The following is a 22,608-nucleotide window of genomic DNA, read 5'->3' as shown; positions in this document are numbered from 1 at the left end:
ATATCTCCCCACAATCTTCAGTTCAGTTCAGTTGCTCAGTCATGTCCGACTCTTTACAACTCATGGACTGCACCACACCAGGCTTCCCTGTCCATCACCAACTCTGGGAGCCTACACAAACTCATGTCCATCGTGTCAGTGATGCCATCCAATCATTTCATCCTGTCTTCATCCCCTTCTCCTCCTGCCTTCAATCTTACCCAGCACCCGGTTCTTTTCTGATGAGTCGATTCTTCGCATTGGGTAGCCAAAGTATTGGAGTATCAGATTCAACATCAGTCCTTCCAATGAACACCCAGGACTGATCTTTTGGATGGACTGATTGGATCTCCTTACAGTCCAAGGGCCTCTCAAGAATCTTCTCCAACACTACAGTTCAAAAGTATCAATTCTTCGGTGCTCAGCTTTCTTTATAGTACAACTCTCACACCAATACATGACCACTGGAAAAACCATAGCCTTGACTAGATAGACCTTTGTTGGCAAAGTAATGCCTCTGCTTTTTAATATGCTGTCTAGGTTGGTCATAACTATTCTTCCAAGGAGCAAGCATCTTTTAATTTCATGGCTGCAGTCACCATCTGCAGTGATTTTGGAGCCCCCAAAAATAGCCTGTCACTGTTTCCATTGTTTCCCCATCTATTTGATATGATGTGATGGGACTGGATGCCATGATCTTAGTTTTCTGAATGTTGAGCTTTAAGCCAATTTTTTCACACTTCTCTTTCATTTTCATCAAGAGGCTCTTTAGTTCTTCTTCCTTTTCTGCCATAAGGGTGGTGTCATCTGCATATCTGAGGTGATTGATATTTCTCCCAGCAATCTTGATTCCAGCTTGTGCTTCATCCAGCCCAGTATTTTGCATGATGTACTCTGCATATAAGTTAAATAAACAGGGTGACAATATACAGCCTTGACGTACTCCTTTCCTGATTTGGAGCCTGTCTGTCGCTCTATGTCCAGCTCTAACTGTTACTTCTTGACCAGCACTACTATTCTATTTTCTAGACCTTTCCCTCTCTCAAGTCTTTTTCTTGCAACTTTTAGTCATTTGCTTTGGTTTTTTTACTCCCTTCATTTGAGAACACTGTGGAATCCAAATGTTCATATCATTTACAGTTTGGGTCTTTTTCCCCTCAATTTTAAAAGTCATAATTTTTTTTAATGCCAAAAACCCTTTATTCTCTCTACTTCAGTGACTAAACAATGATGCACATTTCAGTAATGCAAGTATTGATTATGGAATATCATTTGCTAGCATCTATTGGGTTACAATGAGTTTTTACTATTTCTCAGTGGTGTATTTTCAATTAAACTTCACCTCTTTGATGGAATAATCAATATGGTAAGGTTCTAGATAGATGTTTTCATAAAACACAAACTTAACTATGGTAAAACCAGTCTTATATGCATTACCTTCTTTATAAAAAATTCTGTTACTCATATAGAAGGAAATTTCACTATTTAGGTTAGGTTTTGTGTGGCTGTGTGTGTGTTTCAGCTACATTATCTTATTTGTCTCATTTTGGGTACAAAGGTGACTGTGATGTTCCCAATGGACCCTAAAGCAGTGTTTCTAATGGGACATGGCCAAGGTCACACACGTCTCTCTTGTTTTTGTATCAGTGATTACCCAGCTTTGTCTGATTCGTCTTACCTCCTGAGCAAAGACTATTGTGATATTTAAGGGTTAAACAGCCCTCCTTTCATGACTATGCCCAATGTAGAGCCCGCAGGGCAGGTTCTCCTTTCAGTTTCTTTAGAATCCTTCAGCTCCAGTGCAAACCTAAACTGATCCATCACAGGAACAAACCTGTAAGCCATCAATTGCAATGCCCTCCTATTGAGCTGCCTCAGTTCTCTTCCTGCATTGTCTCCCTTGATACTACACATTAATAAACCTAACTTTGACAATGCAAGCTTTTCTGAGGGCCTTTATCTAATGAATTTTATCATAGTAAGAAGAGCTTCCCAAAAAATCAATTATACCTAAGATATTTTCTAAGTAAATGATGACTATTTTAAAATATGCCCTCCCTGAAACATAATATTTGAGAAATAAAATAGGATTTGAAAGCATAGAGTCCACAACCCTTGTTTTATACAGTTGGCAAATGAGATCCAAGACTCATTCAAAGCCCCTGGATATTAGTGATAGACCTAAAATTAGAACTCATGTTCATTTACTTACTGTCTGATATTGTTCCTCTCTAAAGCCACTTATTACTTTACTATAAAGTTCCATATATGTATGTCCTCTCAAAACTACAATAGAATAAATCCTTGCTATATATAAAACATATAATTGAACAGTATTTTTTTAAGCTGCCTCTCCAGATATTTAGACTAATATTTGGATATAGCATTTGTAAATATACTTCTCTTTCAAAAAGTTTCTCTTGCAAGTTTCAGTTTCACTCATGTATACAAAAAGATTTTCAAAACATTTAAAAATATGCACAGAGTTTCTTAATGCACAATTTGCTGAGACTATTCTATTATTCTTGTCTGAAGTACCACTACCTGACTCTGATCCTAGTTGTGTAGCAAGCTAACTGGAACTGATGAGACCTTCCTTGGGCAAAGATCTCAATGCATATGTACCAAACAGGGAAAATAATATTACCTATCATATAGACGTTTGTTAATATAAAAAAAGTTAGCACAGAAAAAATCCGTAGAACAGAGCTGGACTCTGTAATTGAGTTATCACTAAATAAATATTCACTATTGTTTTAAAAACATCAGTTAGCTATTAAGAACTAATATTATTTTGAATTTTTAAAATCTGCTTTCATATTTCATGTTTGTATTTTATAAGCAACACATTTGACCTGACATACTAAAATACAATAAATCCTAAGAACTACATGATAATAGTCTTGATAATCTACATGTTGGAGAAATGAAATGTTCAGTAGAATTCTTTTTAACTATTATCATTTTATGTTATAACTTTGGCATCTCTTTCTTTTACTTTTGTTCTTATTGTGTGCACGTGTGCTATGTCGCTTCAGTCACGTCCAACTCTTCGTGACACCACGGACTGTAGCCCGCCAGGCTCCTCTATTCATGGGATTCTCCAGGCAAGAATATTAGAGTGGGTTACCATTTCCTACTCCAGGGGATCTTTCCCACCAAGAGATTGAACTGCATCTCTTACATCTCCTGCGTTGGTGGGTGGGTTCTTTACCACCAGCAGCATCTGGGAAGTCCCATGAGAGGTCTTGCTAGAGTGTAAATGAATCAATGAACTGATTTTTGGCATGGCCTGCTAGGAATAAGTGATTCGTGATTTGGTTGATGCTAATCCCCAGCCAACAATATATATTACAGCATTCTGGATTTCCATGCAGTTCCCTAATGATGCTCAACTTTCTCTAGTTATCAAATTTCTGCTCCTGCTTCATCCTCCTGTGGAGATTATGCTCCAGCTGTCCACAGCCCTATTAATAACTGTTTCTTCAGGTGGTAGATTAAAGTTCACTTCCTTTGAGAAAGCTTCCTATTATCCCTAAAGCTTTGTAAGATAATTTTCTTTTATGCTCCCTTAAGATTTGTTTTTCCACAAATAAAATTCTCCATACTGTACTGTAATTTCCTGATTATTCATGTGTATTCCCCCCGAGGCAGAAGTTTCTCTGCTGACTAGCACAGAGTCAGCATCAAGTGTTTGTTGGATGAACTAATGAGCGTATGGATGGATTGAGAGCTAAGGGGTTGACATCAAAGAAAAGATAAATATGAGTTGGAAATAAAAGCCATTAGTGATGAAAATTTAATTTGGAGCTCAAAATTTGTATGAAATTAGTGGCAGACTATTCCCATATGAGCTCCATAATGTAATTTAAATTTCAGGGGGAAAAAAACCCAAATATCCTATTGGATATACCTATAAAGGTAAGTGTTATTAATAGTTACTCTGAAAAGTGTCATGATACAAAATTCCTATTATTTAGCAAAGTTATAGTCAGAGAAGTGGAATTAATTCTATATGTTACTTAATAGGTAAACATAATTATTTATATTCTAAAAAATTTAGCATGAAACATTAGAGTTATAATGAAACTAAAGGAAGTAAACCATAATCAATCAAAAACTACCTCCAAGCAATAGTGTGTTAATGTGTCTCTTCCAAAGTTGAGACGTTACACATTAATCTAGAAAATTACACTCTTAGGTTAGTGCTTTACACTCCAGTTTAACAATTAGCATTCAAATAATTACTTCTGAAATTAATTTTCATTCAAAATAGCACATTAAAATAATGTAATGATTTCACAGTCAGGTCTCTACTACATGAAAATATGAAAGAGTTATTTATATAATTCACAAATATTGATAGTTGTTGAAGAAAACTATGCTTATCAAATATATTCTGTATTTAACACAGCTATAGTCTTTTGAGTGTGAACAGATTTAGATTCATTTTGGTTTCTAGTTAATATTCTTGACTAAATTAATGTCAATATTTTCAATTCATTAAAAAATTTGGTTTTTAATGTTAATTAAGATGTGTCTTAGAGACATGTAGATTATACTCATACCCATTCATGCAATTCAGAGCACATTCATTAAATGTCTCATGTTCAGAGGCATTGTGGTAAGGACTGTGAGGCAGTTGTTCTCAAGCTTTATTGGGAATAATTATTATTTATCATGCCTGTTAACTATAAATTTGTGGATTCTACACATGGAAATGATAATTCAGTATTTGAGATGGAATTCTACAAGCTGCATTTTAAACAAGCACAGTGATAATTCTGATAGAAGCTATATACTCTGTGATCAAAAAATAGTTGTGTGATATATTGAAAGATAAAATGTTACTGACTGACTTGCCTTCAAGATCTTACAATCTGTAATAGTAACTCATACACAGAACAACACTCTTGAATGGGCCAAAGGAAATAATAATGGTTTTGTTGCTGGCTTTGAGAATGAAATTATACTTTATTTCTGTATTTATTGGAAATTTATGTCTGGTAAATACACAGGATATTTAAGAAGTGCTTGACTGTATCTTAGAAAGTTAATTCCAATATCTCAAATCTAGGAGGATGTGAAATTATAACAATAAAAGAAAGGTACTTCTAATTTGTTTTCCAAAAACCAACAACAATTTAGTACCCTAGCATTGCCAGTCCCATTTGCTTTTATGTACATCTGTATGTATATACATAAGTTTTCATTTGTCCTGCCTCAACTTTTCCCAGTCTTATACTCTTGACTCCAGGGGAAACCCAAGCCCAACAGTCCTAGCAGTCAGTCCACAGATACAGTTTTACACGGTGGTTCCACTGATACTCATGCAGTGCTTCAAATCAACTCAGGTGGACCAGGTACCGTGAAGAATGAAAACAAAAACTTAGTGGTTCCAGAGCTGATCCCTAGAGTATTTCTCATCCAGAAGATAGCTAATTCCTCTTGCTCCCTGTTCTATATGCTCAAGTGTAAATGGCTTATCTCTCCTACTTTTCTATGATTATTTTCCTCTGTGATTTGTGAGGAAATAGTAAAACAGGTGTTAGCCTACATGGTAGAATATACATCTAGAGAGAATTGGAAGGATTTTATCCCCTTGAAAACTAGGAGAAAAGTCTTAATTGGTTTTCAGATAATATTTTTGATTCTCACTGTATACAATTAAGACCAGTTGTATTATACAGGGTTCAGTCAACTGAATCAGGAAGCATACTAGATGTTTTAGAGATATATAATGCCAAAAATTAGTATACAGATAGTTAAGGGTTAATGAAGCAAAATGAGGGTGTTGAAGACCATAGATATTGGTAACCACAGGGAGTAGCTCCCATTCTTAGGGTTGAAGGAGAAGAAGAGATAGGATATTAAGAATCTAGGGACTGAAAGAGAAGTTTACTTCTCAGGATGGACAATGGGAGTACAGATCTCCCTGAATGATGTTCAGACCTCCATGAGCTCACTACCTTGCAGGTGTCCAGGTATCAATCAAGGCAAAGATAGCTGGTACAGGTCCCTTCAAGGAACGTAACATAGTTGCTACTCTAAGTGCTAAAAGTGTCTGGAGGCAGGGGATTGATACTGTGCTATTGATTTAATCTTGATAAGAACTGGAAACAGGATATATTTTCCCCTCTCCCTTCTTTTGATCTTCTTTTATTATCTTCCAGTGGCAGAAAAAATAACAGTGTGCCGGTTGGCAAGATAATCCGGGAAATATAAGTTTTAGCCCTCACATAGTTTGGGAATTTAGTTGAGAGCTTGGGAAATGTAGCTTGCATACACAGTGCCTAAGTGCTTATTCACTCAGTCCTGTCTGACTCTTCGCAACAGCAAGGACTATAGCCTGCCAGGCTCCAGTGTCCATGGAATTCTCCAGGCAAGAATACTGGAGTGGGTAGCAATTCCCTTCTCCAGGGGAACTTCCCAACCTTGAGATCAAACCCAGGTCTCCTGCACTGCAGGAAGATTCTTCAATGTCTGAGCCACCGGGGAAGCATAATCACAGAGAAACTTTAACCAGTTACCGGGAGCCAAAATACAACAGGCAAATAACTAGCACAATAGCCATAACAATCTCTTAATTAAGAGATTTTTTTTTTAAAAGTATACATCTTAGGAAAGATAAAACAATTAAGTACCTCCACTCATTTCACTGGGATATGAGAAACAATAAAAGTGTTTAACTTGGTTAAAAGCATCTGGGTATCCTGAGAAGAACTAAAATTGGTTGTCTGATATGACAAATAAGTAAAAGTTATTGTTCAACTATTCATAAGTTGAACTATTCATAATTATTCATAACTATTCTTGACACTAAAATGGCCTCTTCTCTTTAGAAAACCACTTCTCTGCCTAATAAGACAGCATGGTAGCTTGAGGTATCACGTCTCACCAAAGAAATAAACTGTCAGCTTAAAAAATATTATTTCAACAGAGATGGGATAAGTAGAGGCAAAGAGACCAGTAAGACATCATAGAAACAGTTACGGCAAGACATAAGGACCTGGGTTAAGAAAGCAGCAATGGGAATAGAAAGAGAGAACGTGTTTAAGAAATGTTCAGCAGGTAAAGACAATGGGCCTCACTAAATATGGGGAGTGAAGTCAGGGGAGGAACCTAGGATAACTAGAGTTTCTGACTTGGGAGGATGATAAGTGGGTAGGTATCAACCAAAAAAGGGACAATTAAAATGCAGTCTTAGGAGAAAGTTTGATAAGTTTAGTTTTGGACTTCCTGATTGCACAATATAAATCTATTTTATTCAGCATTCAGCTTTCTTTATGGCCCAACTCTCACCTCCATTGATACAATAACTCTGCATACTATAAATCTCATCCTCTGCCACACTCTTTTGCCTTCAATCTTTTCCAGCATCAGGGTCTTTTCCAATGAGTTGGCTTTTAGCATCAGGTGGCCAAAGTATTAGAGCTTCAGCTTCAGCATCAGTCCTTCCAATGAATATTCAGGGTTGATTTCCTTTAGGATGGACTGGTTGGATCTCCTTGCAGTCCAAGGGACTCTCAAAAGTCTACTCCAGCATCTCAATTCAAAACCATGAATTTTTTTGAAATGGCAACCTACTCCAGTATTCTTGTCTGGAAAATTCCATGGATAGAGGAGCCTGGTGGGCTACATCTGACTCTTTTTGGACACAACTGAGCACAGAGCAGATATATTTCCATAGACAAATATATTTAGCACTACCTCCAGGTAACAGGACTAGAAGCTCAGTAAATTTAGAAAATCTTTATGAACCAAGTCTCCTTCAAAAATTTTAGCAAATTTAAATTTATAGAAAAATAATCAACAGGAAAGAATCAAGACCAAATCCTACACAAAGTTAGTTTTCTGCTGTTATCTCTACAAACAGTGAAAGCATATCAGAAAATCTGACCCCAAAATTCACATATCATTTAAAATAAGCTAAAAGATATCAAGAAAAGGATACAAGACCTGATAAAAGCCAGAATTTAAAAAATTCAGAAATGAAGTTAAGAGATTTCAAGACAAAAAAAGGAGAAAAATTACTTAAAAATAAATAAAATCTAGAAGCAGTGTAAGAGCAAAGAAATATCACTAGCAATACCTTGAGAGAAATAGAAAGTAAAAAGGAGATGCATTTTTAGAAAGTAAAAAGGAGATGCAATTTTAACAAGCAAAAGTTAATTTAAACATAGATAAAAGATATTGAAGAACATACTGAAAATAAGCAAATACAATTCATCAGATATATAACAGGTGTTTCTGAAGGAGAAAATCAAAACAAGGGAAGAATATACTTACTTAAAATTACAATTCAGCAAAAATGTGCTAAAAAAAAAAAATTGGTACTTGGGCTTCCCTGGTAGCCTAGATGGTAAAGAATATGCTTGCAGTGTAGAGACCCAGGTTGATCACTGGATCACAAAGATCTCCTGGAGAAGGAAGTGGCAACCCACTCTAGCACTCTTGCCTGGAGAATTTTATGGACAGAGGAGCCTGGCAGGCTACAATCCATAGTGTCGCAGAGAGTAGGACATGACTGAGTGACTAACACTCACACTTTCCTTGCTTATTTTAAAAGTACGCCATGTTACTGAGTGTCCACTCAAAACTACTCAGAAAGCTATATTCTAGCAAAGTTACTGTACTTAAAATTGCTTGGCACTGAGGGGGAAAAAATACATGTTGCTTTTAAAGGGAAGAAATTTAGAATATAGTCAGATTTTTTTTTTTTTTTTTTTGCCAGTAATGCTCTCCGCCAGAATAAAAATCAGTAAGTACTGAAGAAATGCAAGGGAAAAAAAAATGTGACTAACATTCTTCTGTCCAGCAAAGTCAACTTTCATGTAAAAGGGGCACAAACTTTTATCACCAAGTGAAACCTTGTAAAATATTGTCCTTTCAGTTCTCCTTAGGAAATGTGCTAGAGAAATTGGACATAAGAACAAATAGTATTATATAGTTAACAGATATAGTAAGTGACCTAAATATATTTGTATCTATCAATATGTATTATATTGCTATAGTTTCTTGCCAAGGAAACATAGGTATACAAATGTATACATATATACACATAGTCGTTTAGTTGCTATGTCGTGTCTGACTCTTTCGTGACCCCACGGACCATAGCCCGCCTGGCTCCTCTGTCCATGGGATTTCCCAGGCAAGAATACTGGAGTGGGTCGGCATTTCTTTCTACAGGGATTGTCCTGACCCAGGGATTGAACCCATGTCTCCTGCACTGCAGGTGGATTCTTTATCACTAAGTCACCATGGAAGCCTTAGATACACACACACACACACACACACACATATATATCTCCATAGGACTGTTTGAGATACATTAATATCTACATCTATTATAACCATAAAATGATGATAGAATATGCATAAAATATGAAAAAATGAAACTGATTTTAGTAATCATAGCTGGTAAGAGTAGTTTTAGAACTATTATAATATAGTACCCCTGATGTGGAATAAAGCAAACAATTATGAGATATTTATTTCTATTATGACCTGTGTCTTTGAAGATCATGTCTTATACCCAGATTGTGGTCGTGAAATGCCTTTCTTACTAAAACAAATCAGGGTCATGTAAAATGACTGATTCCATGTTTGAGGCAGACAATGTACAAGCTCAGCTTGGAATACCTTATTATACTAGAGAGCAATGTAACTAGCCAAGCATTTGGGGATCATGTCAAAAAGACTGAAGAGCCAAATCAAAGAAGTGCCAACTGGCAAAATGTGGGACACTCTGGACTTCAAGATGAATAAGAATGACGAATGTTTTTGAAACTTACTTCATAGTGATATTTAAAGAAAAAATTGAAAGAATTGGTCACCTTCTGAGAAAGACAAGGAGCATACCAATTCATTATCTTGAAACTGGTTAAACAAAAGAAAAATTCAAGAGTCTATTCTGCCTTTCTTGAAGGTCATAACCAAAATAGGTAAGTGGATAATTGAAGTTGACCTTTGTCCAGAGAACATCTGTCAAAGAAGATAAATAACCCTGTAGAAGAGAAATGGACTATGGATATGAAGGAAATTTCAGATGAGGAAGTATATGAGGAATTTCATATACTTAGGACAAAAAGTACAATTAAATGAATAAGATTTAATATAGAATAAAACATGGTCCACTTCCATCCTTTGGACAGATACACAAAAGCAGTGGAAATGGAAACAAAAGTTTTTGCAAAAATGAGGAGCAACATAAACTTCTAGTTTTTGCTGGTGAGAATATAAGTTGACACCATCACTTTGTTAACCAGTAACAGTTTGACATTTCCCAGGAAAGCTTAACATATGCATGCTCTGCTTTGTGACAGTCTCATGCCACTTCAAAGTATATATTGCAGAGGCTCTGCAAATGTGCATGAAGAGAGATGTTCAAGATGGTTTAAAATGGTTTATACAACATTATTCACAATATTCAAAAGCTGAAATCAAATACTGTATGTATCAATAATAAAATAAATAAGTGGATGTGTATATTCATAATTAGAATATTACACTTTGGTAAAAATGAATGAGTGGATCTACAGCCATCAACACAGGCGAACCTCAACAATTTAACACTGAAGCAAAAGAAACACACTGTGTAAAAGAGATTCTAGGACTCCATTTATAATAAAGTGCCCCAGAAAAATCCAACAAGATACGGTTTATGGTCATTGTAAATTCTCAGAAGGAATGTGTTCATACAGGTATGGAAATACTTTATTCTTGAACTGGGAGGAGGGATAGATACAAATTTATTGCATGGTTTTCCTTAAACTGTGTGTATATGTGTGTATGTGTAAGTATGTCTGTATCTCTATTTCCATGTTTATCTTTATCTCTACATTATTGTTTTCACCTAGTTTTGTGGAAGGTGAAAACATTCTCTCTTTCTTGCTTCCTCATAGAAGCATTTAAGAAAATCTTTTTATGTATTTCATTGAATTATTTTTGGTTTCAGTGGGTGGGAGTGGGGTGGGCACTTATAATGCTGTTCATGGATGTAGTTATTTAATCCTCATGAGGATGCTTGTTGGAGAGCATGGCTATTATCCCCAACTTGAGGAAAGTCAAGCACAGAACAATCACTTGTGCAAGGTTAAGTAGTACATTACTTGGCTCAGTGGGTAAAGAATCATCGGGTAAAGAATCTGCCTGCAGTGCAGGAGACACAGGAGACAGGGTTTCTATTCCTCCTCCAAGAAGATCCCAAGGAGGAGGAAATGGCAACCCACTCCAGTATTGTTGCTGGGAAGTCCCAATGACAGAGGAGCCTGGTGGGCTACAGTCTAAAGGGTTGCACAGAGTCAGACATGACTGAGTGACTAAGCATGCACATACTTGTGCAAGATAGGCATTATTTATACATATTTTTTCTCTTAATCAGTATTGCTAGTACAAATAACTGCATGTGCGTGCTACACATGTGCATGCGAAGTTGCTTCAGTTGCGTCTGACTCTGTGCGACCCTGTGGACTGCAGCCTGCCAGGTTCCTCTGTCCATGGGATTGTCCAGGCAAGAATACTGGAGTGGATTACCATGCCCTCCTCCTGGGGATCTTTCTATCCAGGGGTCGCACCTGTGTCTCTTAAGTCTACCTGTATTGGCAGAAGGGTTCTCTGCCACTAGCACCACCTGTGAAATCTGAATAACTGCATACTGAAACCAAATGACCATGCAAAAAGAACTTTTCATGGTTTCTTTTGGCCTACTAAATTAAATACAGACTCCTCACTCTTGAGCTCAAAACTGTTGTAACGTTTTAAAACTCATTTTTAGGCTTCTGATAGTTTTTTTTCAAGCAACTCGAATAAGTTTGTTCCTTCTTAAGCATGCTCCTTACTCCCTCTTCCTACCCCACCCTGTCTTCATTCATGGTCTGCTCTCCATAGGGTACCTTCCACTCTCTATGTCAACGGGGGAAACCAAATAATGTGTCCACCTTGTAAAATGCTACTGTCTCAAAACACTGCAGTCAAATGTCACTTTTCCAGGTTGTCCTTTCCCTGTCTCTGCTACAAAGTGTTTTCTGACTGTCCCATGTAGATATCTTCCCTCCTTTTTCTTAGTTCACATAAAACTTTGATTTCTCTCTGTTGGAATGTAATGTGATACAAGGGAAACTGCAAGATAATTCTTTAGTGCTTATTACAACCTGAAGGAGCTGATGAAGATAAAACATTTCAGTTGAGATACCAAACAAGATAAAGTTTTCTTGAAGCAAGTGTAACCTGAAACCTTCAGACCCTGAGAAAAGATGGAAGTACCTTTCCTTTGGTATCAGAAAGTGACTCACTTTGTTGTATACCTGAGAGAAACACAACATTGTAAATCAATTTGTAAATTGTAAATCATGGGCCAAAGAACTAAACAGACATTTCTCCAAAGAAGATATACAGATGGCTAACAAACACATGAAAAGATGCTCAACATCACTCATTATCAGAGAAATGCAAATCAAAACCACAATGAAGTACCATTACACGCCAGTCAGGATGGCTGCTATAAAAAATTTTACAAGCAATAAATGCTGGAGAGGGTGTGGAGAAAAGGGAACCCTCTTACACTGTTGGTGGGAATGCAATCTAGTACAGCCGCTATGGAGAACAGTGTGGAGATTCCTTAAAAAACTGGAAATAGAACTGCCATATGACCCAGCAATCCCACTTCTGGGCATACACACTGAGGAAACCAGATCTGAAAGAGACACGTGTACCCCAATGTTCATCGCAGCACTGTTTATAATTGCCAGGACATGGAAGCAACCTAGATGCCCATCAGTAGATGAATGGATAAGGAAGCTGTGGTACATATACACCATGGAATATTACTCAGCTGTTAAAAAGAATTCATTTGAATCAGTTCTAATGAGATGGATGAAACTGGAGCCCGTTATACAGAGTGAAGTAAGCCAGAAAGATAAAGAACATTACAGCATACTAACACATATATATGGAATTTAGAAAGATGGTAATGATAACCCTATATGCAAAACAGAAAAAGAGACACAGATGTACAGAACAGACTTTTGGACTCTGTGGGAGAAGGCGAGGGTGGGATGCTTCGAGAGAACAGCATCGAAACATGTATATTATCTATGGTGAAACAGATCACCAGCCCAGGTGGGATGCATGAGACAAGTGCTCGGGCCTGGTGCACTGGGAAGACCCAGAGGAATCGGGTGGAGAGGGAGGTGGGATGGGGTATCGGGATGGGGAATACATGTAACTCCATGGCTTATTCATGTCAATGTATGACAAAACCCACTACAATATTGTAAAGTAATTAGCGTCCAACTAATAAAAATAAATGAAAAAAAAAAAAAAAAACTCCAACACCTTCTAAAAAAAATAAATAAATCAATAAAAAAGTAAACTCAAGGCTTAAAACAATCGAACTGAAACTGATATAAAAAATTATATAGGATAAACCACCATACCAGCCTAATTGTTATAGTCCCTAATTTCCTAGTGCCTATAATATTTTCTTGTAATTCTAACTTATAAATGTGGTAGTGTTTTATAAGAGTACATATTGCTTTGATAGAAACTAATTTTAGACATGCTAATAAGTAAGGGATGTAATAAACAAGGGTAGGTAGTTTTTCTCCTCATAGTATCGTCCTTGGGGTCTTCCAGGTGGTGTAGTGGCAAAGAATCTGCCTGCCAATGCAGGAAACGTCAGAGACATGGGTTCGATCTCTGGTCAGGAAGATCCCCTGGAGTACGAAATGGCAACCACTCCAGCATTCTTGCCTGGGAAGTTCCAAAGACAGAGGAGCCTTGCAGGCTTCAGTCCATGGGGTCACAAAATAGTCGGGCATGACAGTGACCCAGCACACACACACACAGTGTGGTCCTTAGACCAACAACAAACATCATTGGAAGCATGAGGAAATGCCCACAATGAGACCACCTGCATTGTACTTGTATTCTTTTATTACCTTTTCAAAAAAAATATGGGTATAACTGTATTGTAAATGTTGTACAACAAAGTGAATTAGAATCAATAAAAAAGAAACCCAATCAAAAAATGGGAGGGAGACCTAAATAGACATTTCCCCAAAGTAGACATAGAGATGGCTAATTATTAGAGATAGGCAGAAGAAAACTACAATGAGGTATCACTTCACAGTGGTCAGAATGGCTGTCATCAGAAAATCTACTTACATCACTAATCATTAGAGAGATGCAGATGAAAGCTACCGTGAGGTACCATCTCACATTGGTCAGAGTGGCCATCAACAGAAAATCTACAAATGTGCTGGAGAGGATGTGGAGAAAAAGGAACCCTCCTACATTGTTGGGGGGAATGCAAAGCGCTACAGCCACTTTGGAGAACAGTGTGAAGGTTCCTTAAAAACTAAAAACAGAGTTACCAAATATCCTGCAATCCCACTCCTGGTCACATACCATGATAAAACAATTCAAAATGACACATGTACCTCAATACCCACTGCAGCACTATTTACATACTTCTAATCTTAACAAGAGTTCCACATAATTTATAAAACAAGATAGTGTGAGAACTTTAGAGCCCAGATCACTTGCTATATTATTTAATTATTTAGAGTTAGATGAGCACTTAATTGGTCAAAAAGCTATATGAAAATATTCTTTCTACACAGTTAGAGATATGGAAGTCATTAAACGGCTAAAAATATACCTAACGTGTTTTTGTATTTTTATCAGTGAATCCTGACTGAAGGGAAATATAGCTATTTCAATAATCATTCTGTTTATTTGCAATAAAATGATACAAAAATATCTGGATATGGTTATATATGAAAATGGTTTGTTTCTAGTTATAACAACAGCTACATGACTTTGGGCAAGTCATGATCAAATGTATCTGAGGATATTTTCTTCAAATTTAATTTTTTACTTTCTCTATTGATCATGCAGTCATACTTAGCATTGTATTAGTCAATAGAGGCCATCATTTCTTTATTTTACGTCCACTGTGTGGGGTATAGACTAAGTTGTGGGATTTGCAGAATAGTTGGTTGATCTGGGATGCATGCTAGCAGCTCTTTAAGCTTAATTAATGAATCTCCCCTCCTCACCTCAGTGATTCAACATCAATTCTGTGTTTAAGCCAAGCAATGAAAATCATTCCTTAGGCATTCAAGAACAAACCCTTTTGTTTCAGTTCTACTATTTAAATCCATGACTGTGACCTATAGCTTTTAAAGAGAATGAGAGATGATTTCAGATGAGTCATCAAGTATCCAGATTCTATTATATAGTCTTGCTAACAAAATAGCAAGCAGCCAGGATGAGTTTCAATTATTTAGAAAACAAAATGGAAATGCATAATCAGAATAATATCCATAATATGATGGATATTAGTATATCCATATGTCCAATATCCACAATAATATGCAGATAGATATAATATATCCATAATAATATCCAGTATCCATTATGATCCCACATTAATTAAAATATATTTATCTTAGATATATATTTCATTTGTCTTTAGTATAATTCTCATCAGTGGTGTAATAACTGGTAGATGATAATTTCCAAGTGTTCAAAATAGTGACCACTGAGCAGGATCAGGAAGTGCTTCCTCATGAATTTCTCTACAGTTTTATCATGACCCTTTAGCATGAGACATTTGTACAACATAGATTAAAGTGTACAGTCATTATTCAAGAATACTTTAATTGTGTCACAAAGGTTTGAGTCTAAGTATCCTTATGTGTGTGCTTAGTCACTCAGCTGTGTCAGACTCTCTGTGACCCCCTCGACTGTGGACCGCCAGGCTCCTCTGTCCAGGGGATACTCCAGGCAAGAGCACTGGAGTGGGTAGCCATTCCCTTCTCCAGGGGTTCTTACCAACCCAGGCATTGAACCTGGGTCTCCTGCATTGCAGGAGGATTCTTTACTGTGTGAGGTACCAGGGAAGCCTTAAGTACCCTTAGAGAGATGGTTTATTTTTAGCTTGTGCGCTCAGTCACTCAGTCTTATATCACTCTTTGCAACTCCATGGACTGTAGCCTGCCAGGCTTCACTGTCCGTGGGATTTCCCAGGCAAGAATATTGAGTGTGTTGCCATTTTCTTCTCCAATTTTTTTTTTTTTAGCTTAACTGACTAAACAAATGATAGCTATTTAGTTACTTTCAGCACAGTTTTTTACATTTGGTATAATTTATTAATGGGCTATTTATCAACATTTTACAAGGTAAACTAAATATACTTTTTTTAATCAAATTGGATGTAACTTGAATTTTAGAAACAATACACATACTTTTAATATGCATATTTGTAACTATTATTAATGTAAAAAATCTTATGTGTTTGCATTATCTGTTTTGCATAATTTAGATTAAAAAGAAAAATCATCAGCTATTAATAAATACTATAAAATATCACAAAATGATTTGTACAAATTGAATAATTACAGAGTTTTAGTAGTTCAGGAAAATACAGATTTCACTAAAGAAAATGTAACCTGGAGCATTTTTTTTTTTCTTTTGAGTTCTCCCTGAACTTCCATGTCTGGCTGAGATTTTGAAATAAAGATGATTTATGGTAAAAATAAGTTTGAGGAAGCCAGCAATATCCAGGCACTTTACAACCCTGCATTACTAAATAAATCAGCACCCTTTATTCTTCAGTGGCTAACAGAGTATCATTTTCATTTTACTTTGCATGTGGAATACACTATTCTCTTCCAAGGTCACCGTTAGTATCAGGCTGTAGATGCATTTGTTAGAGGCTTATCTAAGGTTCCTTACTAAGTGACAATCCAAAGCACAATATAAACAACTGTTCTATTTATTTTAGGCTATCAAAATCAAAGAAGGGTTTTTTTCTAGCTCTAGTTACTTAATATTTCAATGTGTTATGTTTTCATTTCCAAATAAATCTCATTTAAGTTGAATACTTTCAGATCTCATAAACTTATTTCCTGATCTGATGCATAGGGGAACCCTTTATAGCTGATAGGGCTAGCAAGGGCAGGGTACCATATTATTATTGGTATTATGATGCGGTAAGTGGTTTGTGGAGCAGAAAGTAGTTGAGAATAGGGATGATAAAAGTTTGAGACTGAGTCCTGGCTTTCTCAAATAAATAAAATTTGGTATGATGATAAGAATCTGTACAAGAGAAGAGGAAAAACAGCCCAGGAGATAAGAAAAATGAATGGCAAACAACCCTTCTCAGGGAAGACTTTTAATGACTGAATGAATGGCAATCAGAAGAGCTTAGGGCTCAGAATGCTGCACTGGGAGCCATAATCATGACTGTTCTTTAGAGACAGGTTGGTATCATTATCAGGGGAAAAAGTTATTGGAATACATACTTAATCACTTTTGTTGTCATTTACAGGCTTCTCATGTAAGGTGAAATTATTTTTAAAACTGCTAATGATGCAACATAATATTGTACTAGCAAAATAAATATGACAATCTCAGTTAATTTGAAGACTTGAAATCACCCTACTGTTTCTGAACATGTGATGCCTGAATCAACTTGTGATCAAAATCATTTTATCTGAGATTGCTACTGTGAACCATCTTATCAAAATAAATTTGATCATGGATTATGTATTGTTTGTTAAAAGCAATGTTTGGTGGTTGTTGTTTAGTCGTTAAGTCACGTCCAACTCCAACTCTTTTGTGACCCCGTGGACTGCAACCTGCCACGCTCCTCTGACTGTGGGATTTCCCAATGGTAGTGTTCCCACAATTTAAATTATAATACCACATAGGGCAATCAATGCTACTGCAGATTTTCAAAACTACACATGCATAGCTCTCTTTGGTGGCACTTTATTTTTTAACAGTTGAATATATCAGAATTGAGGGATATTAGAATAGTCAAATAGTTGAAAAAGTATTGATGGTAGTGACAGCAGTTTTGCTCTGCATGGCTACAAAAACAGAACTTGTTTTCCATCCCCCCATCCCCACTGGTATTTAAAACCTACCATCCCTTAGCTACTTTGAAAGGATGCCAAGTGTCCAGGATGAGGGGAAATGAAAGTTCAAAAACATTCCAACCCTGCTATTTGAAGGTACTAGTGAAATAACCATATCTACGTATATGAGCCAAATTCAATACAATAAAAATATTGAAAAAATTAATGTAATCTTAGGATACTTAAATCACCTACTAAAATAAAGTACTTTCAGTTTCCTAAAAGTGAACACTACATACCATAGATTTTTTTTTATTAGAAATATGTCAGTTGACATTTAATAATATTTAACAGGTGTGATACAAATAGAGGTAGTTTAAAAGCTAAATATTGTTAAATCATTTGATACTGTTGATGATAAAAAAATGACAGCTAAAATTTTGGTGGTAAAACTTTACACATTGAAATATATAAACCCTTCTTGCCTGAAATAAACATTAACCAAAACAGAAACAGGACATCAGTTCAAGTGATGGTTAGTAAGATATTTATCAATTTTGAACATATTCATAAATGGAGTAAAATCATTAAATTTACAAGACATAATATTGGCATTATTCCTTGTAACTATATGTAGCTATAGATAAATATATGTCTGTATAACGTTTTTTAATCAGATATTTTTGAAGTCACAAACTGTGTTCTACTTGTATTTTATAAAGAATAAACATCACTGTGAGGAAGACATAATGGTGTATTTCAAATTCTTAACACAAATGACACCTTGGTAAACTTTCTAGAGCACAATATTTTTAAGACGTTAAGACCATCTAAAACTATGGCGTAACATGCTTTAGTGATATATCAAACCAGCCTAACACAGTTAAACTATTATGGTGCTTTATAAAAATAGAAATGTGACCTACGTTTTGCTACTTGCTGTGTCCCTCTATTTCGCAGGCTATCCACTGTGGGTTCCTAACCACTTATTAAAAATTGAAAGCCAACAGCTATAAACCCATAGAAACATGATAGGCAACCCACTTGCAACAGATGTGGATTTTTTTACTGTTTGCCTGGAGTTGTTGAAAACCATCTATATCAAATCTCCCCAATTCTGATGGATAGTTGCTTGTACCATACCTGTCCATTTCAGGATTTTAGAGTAAAAAAATTCATTCTTGTCACCTTGACAAGTACGGCTTTGTGAGAAAATTATTAGTAGTTGAATATCCTCTACTGTCTCTACTTCTTGTGTGAAATAAGGCAAAAAGTTATCTATTAATATATAGCAAGTTCTCAAGCTTATAGATAACCTTAGGAGTGAAAAATTCCTGTAAAAGGCTAATTCCACACACACTCACGTACATACAATTTATAGATTAAGTTTTAACCTAAGCTATTTTTCATAATATTTTTATGCCTTAAAACCCTGCAATGTTCAAATGACAGGGAAATCATGGTACATATAAATACACAGGATCAATTGAAAATTAAAGACTATTTGATATTATCCTAATAGATATGTATCATAATTCCAAAATACAATGGAGGACATTTTAACTCTTTTTTTTTTTTTTTTTTTACATTTTAACTCTTAATGAAAACACATTTTCAATTTTTTTTGTCTTCCCGTTTTTGGCATAAACAACAGAAGACAGGTAACCAAAAGAAATTAATCTGATAAATTACATTAGTACCAATAAGAAGAACACATATCCTTACTGCTCCTACATGAGTAGACGAAATGCAATTTTCACTAGGAAATTGTGCTAATACATCAAACAATTTTGTGGTCCTTTGTTCAGTAGCAATCCAGTGTACTAAATCCCAACTCTTTACTTTCTATGTTAAATTTATTACTCTTTCTAATAGGAAAACATATTTCTTTATATTGCCTTGATTTTGTACCTCTTCTGGCTTCTATTCCTTTAAACAATGTATTTGTTTTACAAAACAAGATCCTGGAAGGAAGGGGTGTTGATGCTTGAGGCATTGGTAGTATTCTAAATTTACTACACGAGAGCTGAAAAGTAAATGAATTCTTCTCCCACCAAAGTCAGGAAAGGACATTTCTAACAGGTACAAAGTTGTCAGAAAAATCACAAAGCCCTTTGTGATTTAGAGGGAGATTATCAGGGCAGGCTCCAGACAGGCCTGCACAGGTCCAGATTATTTTATAAAGTAACCCTCTTTGGTATGACCTGAGATAAGTGAACAGTTGAAAGTTAGACTAGATCCCTCATTTTGTATGTAAAGAGAAGGAAAGGAAATTTATTTGGTGATTTTTTTGGTTGTTGTTATCGGGTCATTCTATCATATGTAATAGTGACTAGTCCAGCAATACCAGAAATGGTTTTCAAACCCATAAAATCAAAATAATGTGAATGATTGGTGAGATTTTTTCAGAAGAACCAAATCATAGGAGTTAAATTCAAGTATTTTCTCACCATAACTAGCCATATATTTAATCAATTTCTTTGTGTTCTGAACATGATGAGAACCTAATAAAATTTATATAATGCCATGATAATATAATACAGTTAGAGAACTTTAATATTCAGCATGGCTCACCCATTCTGGTTTCACGAATATAAATTTAACATTCATTATCCTAGTTATTTTATGTCCTACAGATTATCCCACTTTAAAATGATGAATTCTCAGAACTAATGATCATTCACTCATTTTACTCAGGAAAACTGTAACTTCCATTTAAAGTCATTAGTTAAAAAGAAATAAAACGCACAAGAATGCATATCCCAAATAACAAAAAATGGCTTAGTTTTCATTTCCAATTCCTCTTGCCTTTTTCTGAATTCACATCCCTATTTCTTTATATTCATAGCAATAGTTCTCCATAATTATATTTCAAAAGCAGTCCTTTAGAAATGGGGTTAGAACCATACACTTACAGTCTGTGATTTTTAGTGTCCTCTTGACTTCTCCACTTCCTGAATCCCCACAGCCATCTTCATCATCACAGTCCCCGCTGACCTGTTCAACCATGCCGCCACCACTGCCCATGTGAAGTTCCCACTTGGTGGGTTTGGGTGACCTACCCTGTAACAACTAAATATGGATACCAAAAACATTAATTAATAGAAAGTTCAAATCATCTAAGGATGCTATTCAACAACATGCAAAACTTAGAATTGCTTTCTTACGTGGATACACTATTTTGATGTGGATACCTTAACAAATCAAGCATGAAAGAAAGAGAAAAAACTACTGACATAATAATAAATAATGGGCAAGTTCTTGCAGCTATGAAAAGCTGCAATCTGCCTATTAACACTGTGAGACGGTTTTGGAAATCAGATAAAACCAGATCTTCTTTCTCATGAATACTTTGGTTAGAGAATCCTCTGTTTCTGAATACACAATGTTAAAAGCAGGGTAAATCAATCTCCAGTACAACAAATCTCCCTCTGAAGAGTATTGGCTGATAATGTACTGTTTGTTTTATAAACCAACAGTCCAAAATTTCTCAAAAAGAAGACTGCCAGTCTTCCAAAAAGACTCAGTGAAAGAAATATAGATTCTTGGACATGTACATTTATAGTTTTATTTAAACTTTATGGATTAAATATGCATACCAATACATATGGAACAGAAGAAAACTAAGGAACAAAAGACTTGGGTTCTAATTCTGTTTATACAAATTACTCAAGAAATTTAACGAACCTATTTGTTTCTCAAGGATTTCCCCTACTTTGATGAACAAGATAGATAGAATAGCCCTTTCCCCCTATAACATGAGGAAAATAACATTTTGAATAATACTGGACATGCCTGAACTCCTTTTCCAAAAGGTGATGTTGTGAATAATGGAATATTTCACTTAAAGCTAAGACCGAGTAACATGATCTGGTATGTGACATTTATACCTCTAAGGCAGTTTTGGAGGACCCATCACCAAGCATGAGCACTGGAAGGTACTGCCATGTTATGAATGAAACATAAGCAGCTGGATGGTTAATGGGAATTCAAGTTTTCAGGGTGTTTTATGAAAATATTAGGGTTGCTGTTTCTAAAAGCTTTTCATAGATTTCAGATTTTCAGTACAGAGATCAATTGTATTGATTAGCAGAAAATAAACACACAACTCAAGGAGAGTATTTTATACTGAAAAATATAGAGCAAAATATCCTAAGTACATATAAGAAAAATATGTTTAGCATTTAAAGAACACTAACATTAAGCAACAACTTTGACAACTGATTAACTTTCAAAATTAAAAAATAAAATCGGGTCACAAATTCTGAAATATTGCAGCTCCCTGAGATTTATTTTCCCTGAGAAAAATAAAACATTAAAACAGTTTGAAAATAATTTAAAAATTCTAATCAGAATTTATTCTATTGATCAGCATTTCCCAAATGTTCATAGGTGTTATATTTTAAAAGAAAGCTTCTTTCATGGTCAGTGAATTCAGAATTAAGTTAAAGAAAGTTTCTTACTATATTTAATGGACTGATATGTATGCTACTTCCTGTAGGGAGATAAGGCAATGGGAAAATACAGATTTGTAACAAAGTATATAAAATTCAAAAATTTGAAAAAGTAAAGAAAAAAGGCATTATTCTATAAAGATAAAATTTTAATAATTAAGTACAACTAAGTATTACATTATTAAATAAAATATTAAAAATTTGAATGAATTTCATAAAATAATACCATACATCATTTGTTATTTAGCATAATCATAAAGGGCTGAGATTCAGAGGTCCAACATACTCAGATTTAAATCCTGATT

The 22,608-nt window shown here is 35.4% G+C and overlaps 1 protein-coding gene across 1 annotated transcript in view; it reads right to left on the bottom strand.

Annotated features, from left to right (window-relative positions):
* Nucleotides 1–22,608, bottom strand: part of GPC5 (glypican 5) — a 790,871-nt gene that overhangs the window by 24,863 nt on the left and 743,400 nt on the right. The window contains exon 7 of the mRNA XM_061133190.1: nt 20,765–20,921. Within this exon, the coding sequence (XP_060989173.1) occupies nt 20,765–20,921 (157 nt within the window). The remainder of the gene's footprint in view (nt 1–20,764; nt 20,922–22,608) is intronic.

This window comes from Dama dama, chromosome 30, assembly GCF_033118175.1.
Source record: "Dama dama isolate Ldn47 chromosome 30, ASM3311817v1, whole genome shotgun sequence".
Taxonomy (NCBI): domain Eukaryota; kingdom Metazoa; phylum Chordata; class Mammalia; order Artiodactyla; family Cervidae; genus Dama; species Dama dama.
The sequence above is the reverse complement of the archived record's forward strand: the minus strand, read 5'-3'. Positions and strand labels throughout refer to the sequence as shown.